The sequence below is a fragment of the Vitis riparia genome, chromosome 14, assembly GCF_004353265.1.
Source record: "Vitis riparia cultivar Riparia Gloire de Montpellier isolate 1030 chromosome 14, EGFV_Vit.rip_1.0, whole genome shotgun sequence".
NCBI lineage: Eukaryota > Viridiplantae > Streptophyta > Magnoliopsida > Vitales > Vitaceae > Vitis > Vitis riparia.
The window spans coordinates 7,038,474-7,049,639 of record NC_048444.1 but is presented as its reverse complement, the minus strand read 5'-3'; the positions used below and the strand labels follow the sequence as shown (position 1 = coordinate 7,049,639).

At 32.5% G+C, this 11,166-nt stretch overlaps 1 protein-coding gene across 1 annotated transcript; it reads right to left on the bottom strand.

The window, feature by feature from the left end:
- Positions 1-1,228: 1,228 nt before the first annotated feature.
- LOC117931353 (PI-PLC X domain-containing protein At5g67130-like) lies at positions 1,229-3,841 on the bottom strand. Its single transcript, XM_034852313.1, has 8 exons — positions 3,752-3,841; positions 3,518-3,640; positions 2,980-3,117; positions 2,774-2,872; positions 2,372-2,675; positions 2,063-2,286; positions 1,783-1,869; positions 1,229-1,485 (listed from the first exon to the last, which is right to left on the bottom strand). The coding sequence occupies exons 1-8, from the start codon at positions 3,839-3,841 to the stop codon at positions 1,471-1,473; spliced, it is 1,080 nt and encodes a 359-aa protein (XP_034708204.1). The 3' UTR covers positions 1,229-1,470.
- Positions 3,842-11,166: the final 7,325 nt, after the last annotated feature.

Below are 11,166 nucleotides of genomic sequence, written 5' to 3'. Positions count from 1 at the left end.
CTATACTACTTGAAAAATGGAGAAAAAAGTCTAGTTTGAAATCTCTTCGGCTCCTGGGGTCACAGTAAGAATGCATATGAAGCACCTTTTTCTGTTTAAGATCTAAAGAAATCTTAGTTAATTGCCCAAATGGAAAGTTTACACTCCTTTTAGTCAAATCATAAAATTAACCAAATCTCTTAGCCTCCTAGGCTAGATGATGCATTGCTGAACTACAGTGCTACTGAAAGTGAAATCCACTTAAATTCAAGGATTATGGTCAGTCTCGAATGGCGTTTACCACAATGAGCCAGCGGGATAATTATATTTAATGACATTTTAGCTTGAAGGGTCTCTAGGTCCTTGTATTGAGTCATCAAATCCAACTTCAAATACAGCCATGCTCAAGAAAAAAGTTACATAGCGTAGTAGGTCAAAACGATAAAATCAGAGGCCGGTTAATCGATCGAGACACAACTCAATTATTGTTCGAGACAAATCCTAGAGCCGTGCCCTACAGGCCAACGTGTTGGGTCATCGGGTGGTTGGGTGCCCATCACCACCACCATTATATGAGAGTGAAAGAATATACAGTCGAGCATTTTCCTTCCCTTTTCCTCACTACCAAACACCCTTCACTTGCAGCCCATTATTCCCTTACAACCACACTCGAATCAAAAAGTGGCATCCACCCAAGATCATTTTGCTAAAAGTATGACGACTGCAACAATTTTGTTACAATCTCGAGGCATATTTTCTTGGATTAATCCCCACTAACCCGCAACCACATGTCCCCGGGCCTAGATGTAATAGTACTTATCACATCTCAATGCTATAAAGCTAAAATTTTAGACTTGTTTCTTTATAAGGTCCAATGTGTCACGAAGCAAAAAAAAATGGTTCAATTACTTTCTAAAGTCATTTGGATTCCTATTGCAATTCAAATACTCCTTTTTATTCTCCATTAGCATTGGAACGCACATGCCCATTGTTTTGAATGAAAACCAGAATCATAACCAAGATAAGAAAATCAAATTTTCTTGGAATCCTATGAAATAAGGATTTTTCTTTCATTATTTTAAGACTAGGTTATCACTGAAACCTCAAATCTCTGTTAAGTGATAACTAAATTTACCTAAGATGAAATGAAATGAAATGAAATTTAATTCTAGTAGATACGAGAGCATATAATCATATAATAAATGTGTGTGGGAAGAATGGAAACAACCACGAAAATTGGATACTCCCTGGAGCCCACAAAAGGCCCTGCCCATATCGATGCCCGAAAGCCCATTGTCAAGCATTTGAGCCATAAATATAGCCCATTTAGTTCATTTTCATGTACAATATTTATGCCAATGAACAATGCCACATGTTAATAAATATAACCTGCTCTCATTGCACTGGTTTGTAAAAATTTATTGCTAAACAAGAGAATTACTCCAGATTAAATTCCCCCGGCTCTGATCCTTCTCATGAGTTGGAGGCTCCTCATGGAGATATAGGCTGCAAGAATAAGGAAATGATTGTCAGAAGATTTTCCTTTCCAAGAGTGGTCATTTTTTCGTGGAAACTTGACATGTAAATTGGGTAGGGTTTTGGCCTAATTGTTATTAAGGATCTAAACTCCAAACAGAAGAAGCAGGGTTCTGCCCTTCCTAGGGCTCAAAAAAGAATAGGGAGAGCGAAAGGTTGAATGGGCCACCAAGTAATGAAGTTAATCAGCTCTAAATATCAAAACCTAATGAAAATCAGTTGCATGTATGTGTTTCCTTTGAAGACATAGGAGAGGCTGTAACTTACCAAACATTCGTGGACATCCCTGCTGCCACACAACAGCTCCCCATTCATAGTGTCTACAGCTTGAAATGTTCCTCCTCCATCACTCCTCTGCATCAAATAACACAAAACGGTTAAAAGCCTCTCTCCTTCAATGTCCTCTGTTTTGCTTTTTGCAAGCTTTTCTTTGCTTTTTTTCTTGTGAATCACATGTAACTCTTTACTGGATTTTCTGCATCAAACTAAAATTCCAGACGAGCATTCTAAGATGGAAGCTTCAAATTAAGCAATGAACAATTTGTACCTTGTAAAAATCAACTGCAACGAAGTTTGCCCATCGGTTGCCAGCAGCACCATGACATGTGTCAAGCATACTAAGGAGAGTTTTCGAGTTTAGTTCACATGTGGGCAGATTAAGGGGCACAGACAAAAAATAATTTACCAAAACCAAAGATTTAGTCATGTCGTTAAGGGGCGGCGATTCTCCCCTAGCAGTGCAGTTTCCACTTTGAAGTCCACCATCCCCATCTACACAAATTTAGAGTAATTAGTAAACTCCCAACCATCATAGATGGCACAAGGTAATGTAGAAGCTAAAGGAGAGGTCTCTTACACTGATTCTCCACCATGTAATTCCACTGGTAAGCGATTCCTTCACTATTTTCCTTATATTTAGCTGAAGTGAATACAAGTAGCCTTTGATTCTTTGCAATCATGTCGCTAACAAGGGGCCAATCCTGACCATTTTGTGGCATGCTTTTCACAGGGAACCAATATTTCATCAAACCCGCATCTGTAAATACCTTGGTTAATGCATTTGGGGTTCTAACATAGTCTTCTAATATCAATGTAACAATTTCTGTTGGATTTGCTGATAGGAAAGCTTCAATTTCCTTGAAAGTGTCTATAGCTGGACCCTACAAAGAAGGGCATATAATGCTTCATTACAATAAATTATGCATTTAGTACAAGAAAGAAAAAGATAAGTGACCAACAACCAAGAATAGATACTTACAAATGCTGTGAAATCAAAGCATTTCCCGTCAAAAGAATGGCACAACCATACATCTCCTTTGAAATCATAAGCGTCCAGCATGAGGCCCCGGACCCCACTCTACACAAATGAATGATACTAATTAAATTATTAACTCATAAGAAGTTGTATCAACTGTTGGAAATGATCAAAATAGTGGAAGGATATCCAGGAGAAGATAATCATACTCTTAGCTGATCGGTGACACTATCTTCTTGACATGTAGTAGTAAGTCGGGGAAATCCGGTATGAGATGGTTCTCCAGAGATGGCGAAAGAATTATGGGTTGTCAAGAATGAATACTTGTTGAAAGGAAGAGAATTATTCTATCATAAGAGAAAAAAAAAAAAAAAAGAATTAATGAAGCGGACTCTTTTTTCATTAAATCATATCCTCATCCAAACTATATATCCAATGCCCATCAAGATTTCTGGTTTGGATTTTCGTGAGCCATGTGAAATATTTTTGTTTGTAAGCAGCCCCAGACGTCATGTTTGTTGATTGATGACTTCTCATCAATCTTCTTTTCTTTTCATTTCAAACTAAAACCATCACCATCTCTTTCATTTTCAGTATCACTTTACTGCACCATTTTTGCATATATTTTTTGGGAGTTTCTTTTTCTAATTCTTTTCTGTCTGAATTTCTTCAATTAATGACTAGATTTTAAAGGCAAATCATGAGATTTCAAAACTCAAAAATCTTTTCACAAAACAAGACACTCACTAGAAGAGAGAACTGATTGGTAACAGTTGATCTAACGCATGTATTGTCTGAGAATAGTTCACTGCAGGAGAAGCAGAAGAGTCCAGCAGCACAGTCTCCATGCGACGAGCATTTATCGTGAAGCTACATTTACAAAGCACTGATGGAAATCAAAATCATCATAATTCAACCTCATACTAAGCCCCATGTTATTTTACAACAACACTGTCCTCAAAATCACAGAAAGAAGCAAACCTGGCAGCCCCCATTGGAGCAATCGGCAGTTGCAACAGCACAGAAGATTAATGAAACTAATAGGAAAAGCAGGTTCCCTGCAAGCCCCATTTCTGAAAAAAAAGGAAGAAGTTGATTGGAATTTGTAAGGATTGTGAAGAAGACAAAGGGAGAAGTGAAATGAATTAATATATATATATATATATTTTCTCTCAAACCAGAAGTGCAAAATTAATGTGAATGAATTTGATTACTTTCCCTTCTCCATATGTTTAATGACTTTTAGGAGAAGAAGGAAAATGAAAAAGAAAAAAAAAAGGAAAAGACAACTGTATAAAGTGGGCATGGAGAAAAGAAATATCAGAAAGGATACTGAAATTAATATAAAGCGTCCATATCAGTTAATAGCATGACAGTTAACGTACGTATAACATCTATAGAAAATTATCAAAGGCACAAAACATAGAAATATTTGACGTGATATGCAAATATTCATTTACTACAGAAGATGCATATTACAAAATAATATTGAGGTAGGCATTGAGTTTAATTTATCATGTAAGGGGCCAAGGGCTTGGCACCTCTTCATAGAATCTTCAACATCTTTCCATGTTATAGACAGCAAATGATGAATTTTTCTTTTCCATATCCATATTATCTTTCCATGCTAGCTTTTCAGAATGAGTAATAAGATCTTTCCACTTTTTTTGTTTTAATCTTAAATATGATTTCCTTTTTAATATGGCCAAGTGTATGTGAAATGATCGTTTACTCATATTTCTTATTTTGAAAACTAATATCCTAATAATCTGATTAACCTCAGTTATAATCCAGGTCATCTCCTTGACTTTTTGCTCTTATAAATTTATAATTCAAAATTAATTCCATTAATTAGCTACTTATAAAAATTTTAAAAATAAGTAAAAGAAATTTGGATTATCATGTCCAACTTAAAATTCATCCTATTGGAGAAAAAAAGGATGAAGAGTGGTCCCACAGGTGGTCCAGTGAGGCACAAAAGTGGTGCTTATTTATTTATTTATTTGTTTATCTAAATAGACCTTAATTTAAATTAAGTAAAAGTAGTTATCAATGGTATTCTATCAATTAAGTTATTTTTTCTACTTGTGTTAAGATTTGAATCATTTTTAAAATTGTTTATTTTTTAAACTTATCACTTTTTTAAAGTTAATTTTACTTAAAAAAAACTATATATATATATATATATATATATATATATATATATATATATATTATCTTAAATCTTAAAACAACTTGCTTTAATACTGAAGTTCAAAAAATAAACAATCCCCAAATTTAGTTGAACAAAGGTTTTAACTAGACTTTGACAAGGCTTGACTTTGACAATTCCATATATGTTTGTTAAAATAATGTAAAAATAATAATTTTGGAGATTGAATATTAGGACATCTGGAATCAAATATAGCTGATGAACTTCTATTTCGATTGCTATCATTATGGAGTAAGTTGTATAGATGATGATTTCATTTATAAAACTTTTATTTTAAATATTCAAACCAAATGATATAATATGGATTCAAAAAACAAAATATTTTTTAATAATTTACAAAATGTATTACAAAGCCATGACAACTTCCTATATTCCATATGCTTGGTCTCTACCCTTAGAAGGAGAGACTTTAATATTTCAAGAAAATGATGTGCATACAACAACAATGATTCCTAAATTATTACCATTAGGTCAGGTAATGAATTCATCTTAATGAGATTTCAAGAATTTAACCACTCTTAAAGGGATTAAGAATACTCAATCAATTTATTATATTGAAGATTGGGAAGGGACTGTACCCTGTGGATTATGTTATTCAATATCTAGGAATTAAGGAAATAAATCAAGATCCTTGCTCTTTTATACCTTCTTTTAGCTATACTCCAACTAGAACTAGAGATCAAGAACTACAACGGGTAAATTTTCAACCTAATATCTCAAGACCTTTTTATCAAGACATATTAGTATTGGAAAATGAATCACCTAGATTATCTCCAATTCAATCCCAAATACAAGATGATGCAAGAAAACTCATGTATTTTGGAAAGAATGTCAGAAATCCTTATAGACTTACGATGCAAGAAAATGAAAGATTTCATATGGTATAAAGATTTATTTATCAGTAAGATTTTTTCTATAACAGATTATAATCATCTTTATTGAAAAGAAAGATTATTGAAGTATGAATTATTTTGAACTGATAAACTAAGAAGTGAAACTTCAACCAAACTAAGCTCAAAACAAGACAAACAAAATTAATTGAAATTGGAATAGGGTATTTTCGGATTATGCGACTAAGACGTGATAGAACACCATTTTTAAGTAGATTTGTCCTTCTCGAAGATTAACCTTGGTGTAAAAGGGAATTGACATCCTACCTCTAGGATCCAACAACCAAGAACCTCACCTTAAGTGTACTTCATTAGCAAGTAACTATATAGCTAGAAAATTTATGAGATTTTGAAGTTCCTCCATCAGAAGGGAAGATTGCAACATACTTGGGAGGAGCAATGTGACTATAATAGGCTCAGATGCAAGGTGTATGGCTGTAGTAGTAGAACTTGAGAAATGAAGATGGTTGTAGTAGTAGAACTTGTATGCAAGGTGTTTGGTTGTAGTAGGTGTATGGCTACAAATAGTTGGGTATAGTACTGCACTAGACGGAATGGACTATTGCCATTACTGGAATGGAAGGGAGTAATAGTGAAGGTGGTATGCAAGATGGTAATAGTGAAGACAGTGTGTAGGATGGTAGCAATGAATGAAGAGAAAAATTGCTAGAGAGTAGAGAGAAAGAAAGCATCAGAGAGAGTGATCTTGTCAAGGATTAGAGTTAATGAATGAGAGACTATGAGGGGAGGGATCTATCTGTAAGCAGAGTCCAATGACAATGACCAAGTCAAGGAAAATCAAGAAAACAAAATTTAAAATGCAATTGTTAAAAGTGGTTGGAATCGTGTGCATACGCAGGAGGGCCCCCTACATGTGAATGGTGCTCATTAAGGTTCCCTAAATTGGGCCACCTAAATCCCATTGGAATGGGCTTGGGACCTATGGGCATGCAAGACTCCCACTTATCTCTTCACAACCCCAAGAGCCTAAAGAAGTGGGAAACTATATAAAGACAATTTTTTTACTCTTCTTACACAGTCTTCCTAGAGTCTTCGATGAAGGAGTCAAATTAAGAATCAAGGAGAGATTTGATAGAGCACTTCCTTATGAATCTCTAACATATGGTGATATCATTAATTATATTAATCAAGAAGCTTTATCTTTATGTTCTTTATTAAAGATATATATGAGAATTCAAAATAAACTTAGATCAAGTATAAAAGAGTTAGGATCATTTTGTGCTCAATTTTAATATGAAATTTTAACTCCTCCCTTTGTGTCAAAAGAAAAAGAAAAAGAAAAAGAAAAAAATATCAAAAGTAAAAAAATACTATAAGATATGTAAAAAAATTATTATAAGGAATGAGTAGTGAGAAAATGGAGAATCCTAAAAAATACAAGGGAAAAATCAAAGTTTAAAACTCTAGTTTTCTGTAAGTATGACAAACTAGAATATTTCAAGTATGAATGTAGAGTAAGGCAACAAACCCAAGTATTAGATATCGGAGAAGAATTAAAGTTAAATGCTTGATTTGATAAAGATGAATAGCATTCCAAAATCCTTAATAGATAATTCAAGAGTCTTCAATAGAAAATGAATTAGATGCAAACAATGAATGTGATTGTATAGGACCATAGCGTTTGTGATATCAAAATTATCTATGTTAACAAATGATCAAAACTTAATAACGTTTCTAAACCTTAGAAAATGTGAAGTATAAAATGAATAATCAGAAGAAGAACTTTACAATTTAATGTTAACCAAATCACGTACTTACATGAATAGAAAATAAAGAAAAATATAAGATTCTTAATGTGGTTCGACGATTAATGTGATTCCTACGTCCATGGAATACACCAATACTCAACAATCCACTAATGAAAAAAGAATGAAAAGAGTTATAATGGTGCAACTTTCGAAAAAAACCTCTCAATTGCGGCCACACTCTTGAAAGACAAAACCCTAAACATAAAAGAGTTAATTATATAATAGAGGCAAACTCGTCAATCATCGCATAAAAAATGTTTCTCAATCCCTAACATCTTGAGCAAAACGGAACAAAACTTATTCAAACTTCACAATCCAACATTTAAAATAATATTGGGGCAATTTTAAAAGGAAAACACTTCTCTTATTACATTTTACTATTTGTAATATGAAATATGAAAGAAATTTTAGATCTTGATATGAAAGTACCAAGGAGGGGAATGAATAGATAATCCAAGAAATTAATCTCAATTTTATAAATTTCTTTATCTATTATATCAATTATGAGTCAAAGTTGATGGATCCCATGTAAAAAAAAAAAATTGAATCTCACAAACAAACATATGATGCAACTTTAAAAAAAAAACATGGAACTCCTAGGTTTAAAAAAGCTTAGATGATTTCTCTACCATTGAATAATGCTCTAAATATGAGGAAAAAATGATGCACATGAATTTTATCTGATCAGATGAATTTACTCCCTATGGTCTTATGCAGTTAGTATCTATATTTGTTTTTTATTAGCACAAAATTAATTATTGGAACATTAAGTCTTGATTAATCTTAGTACAAATAAGGTTTGGTATAATATTTTATCTTGAATGTGTTTAGACAAGAAAATTTTCAAAGTGACAATTATAAAGACAAATCAAGGTAAAAGAAAATCAAGAAGTAGAAGAAGATCTCAAAGAAAAGAGCTTTCAAGACTTTGCCTAGGATTTTTTTGTAAGATTGTTGATGCACTAGGATCATGCATTTGATATTTGACTTACTTAAATACAAAAAATCATCCAAATACTAATCTGTTTATTTTATATTTTTTTAATTAAAATCTTAAGTCAGATTATTCCTAAACTTCTCTAAAAGGTTTTAAAAATGATTGAATAATTTTTGAATGTTTTAGACCTCAAAATCATATTATTTGAGCACTTCACAGTGCATTCAGTTAAGGGGTAAGGGATTGCAACTTTCTCTTCTAGTAGCATGTATTCAACTGGTAAACCTTAATCGGTTGAAATCCTAAACCCTAACAATCACTTGCCAAAAACATTAAATGCTAACAACTAATGAACTAGTTGAATTGGTGCTTGATTGGATGAACCTAAACCATGCCTAAGGGCTAGTTTAAGCTTCTAACTCCTATAAAAAGGCTTCAAAATTCATTTTTTTTATAAGCTTAACATCATAATTTTTTTTTTAAATATATTTGAGCCTTGGGGAGTGTTTTTTAGTGCACCTTATTTCAAAACTTGCATATCACTAATGCACCATTCAATCATAGTTTATCTTTGATCATTTGAGCCTAAATTTTGTACTAGGATTTTGTGAGAATATCTTCTATCATTTCTTGTAAACCTTTGAGAGATAAAAATCTAAGTGTGAGGTATTACTAAGGGATTCTTAAGTATGGGGTATCACTCGAGGGATTATTTAAAAGTAAGTCATCTCTTGAGGATTGTAAAGGGTGCTTAGTGCCAAAAGTCCAAAAGGGTTGATTGGAACCATAATCCAATTGTAAAACTTGGAGGTTTGGCTTGGCAGTCTCAGAATAGTGGAACCCTCAATTGGTTAAGAGCTTGATGAGAGTGGATGTATGACCAATCTTCTCTATTATCCAAAATACTAAGCCTTTAACGTAGCAGTTTTGGTCAAGAAAAACTAGAGAAAAAGTCATTACGACATTTGTAGTACTCTGGGTATCGTTCTCAGGGACCGACTTATAGAAATTTTCAATACTAGGATAAATGAATTGCTTTTATTTGAATCCTAAAGCGAAAAACAATATGTGAAGTAACTTTTATGAAGTGAAACTAAGCAAAAGAAACTAAATTAATAACAAAATGAATATTGATTTTTAATTCAATTGATTCAAGTTTGGGGCTTTCTACAATTTAACTTAAGGTATAGAAATAGAGAGAACGAAGGTTTCTTAAGTAAAATGATCTTACGGTTTTAGGGTTTTTGGTCGTTTGTGATAAACTTGAATTCTATAACTCAAAATTGCATCCAAAACCTAATTTTTTCCTTTTTAAAATAGATTCCTAAAACCATCAAATGAATGAGATTGATTACTAGTTTAAGGTTTGGTTTTTTAACCTTTTCTATTCCTTATAACTTTGTTTTGGGAAAAATAACGATAGAGAAGACTGAGATAACTAATGATTAAGAGTTAACAATAATTACTAGCATCAAGTAATAACCTATCGTATCATTCCATAAACTAACTCACAAGAATATGATAAAAAATTGATAAATTGTAATTCAATAAATAATTAATCTCATTGTTATAATGATTTACCCATTGTCCCTATAGGTTTCCTAACCCTTAGGTTTTCATGCTTCAAGCCCTAAGTTGACTTTTTAACCTCTCATGAGGGTAATATCATATTCACAATCCATATTAGGGTAAAAATCCATAATTTAAATAAATAAAAAAAAACTAAAACAATTTATTCAATAAAGAAGAAGAAAAAAAAAAAAACAAACCAAAGTTCTCATTTTCTTCCCCACAAAGTTGTCAAACTTTCGAAAGATGATCAAAGATTCCCAAACCTTAGAATTAAGAGAGTTTATATAATATCATCAATTACCTAAGATGTGACACGCTCTCATTGGCCACTTATTACAAAATAATTACCTAAAAATGACTAAAAAATAATAAAATGGTGATTTCTAGTGGGGCCCACTTAGGGTGCCCTAGATGCAATTCTTGAGGTAGAGGAGGCGAAACATCAAAGTGGCAGTGAGTGAATTCGAAATTGGGGTCATTTTAAATTGGATTTAAAATTCATAAGTTGGATTTCGAATTCACAAGTTGAATTTTAAATGGTTTCGAAATGGCCATTCAGATTTATGTAGTTGTCTTCAAATGACCATAAATTCTTCATTTCGACTCCAATTTGCACACTATTTAAAGAGTTAGACTCCTGACTTCTTGAGCTTCGAAATGATATATAGTATACCTAAAATGGACTTTGGAAAGTACTCCAAATTTATCCTCAAAACTCAAAGTATATGTTGCCACCAGATTTTGAGTTTTAAATTTCAATGCAACTAAATCTTTTTTCATGCCTCATTTCCTATGTTTTGTTGCCTTCTTTCTTACTCCATAATGGTCATTTCTCATATCTCAAACCCATGATATCCTTGTCTTGCCTTTCCTCATGGTTTATGAGTCTTTACTCGTTTATGTTCTCATTCAACCATTTCTTGATCTTTCAAAATCTGAAATGATTCAAGTACTTACAACATTTTCTTCATTTGAACCTGAGATAAATCTCCAAAATACAAGTTAAACTTATGGTT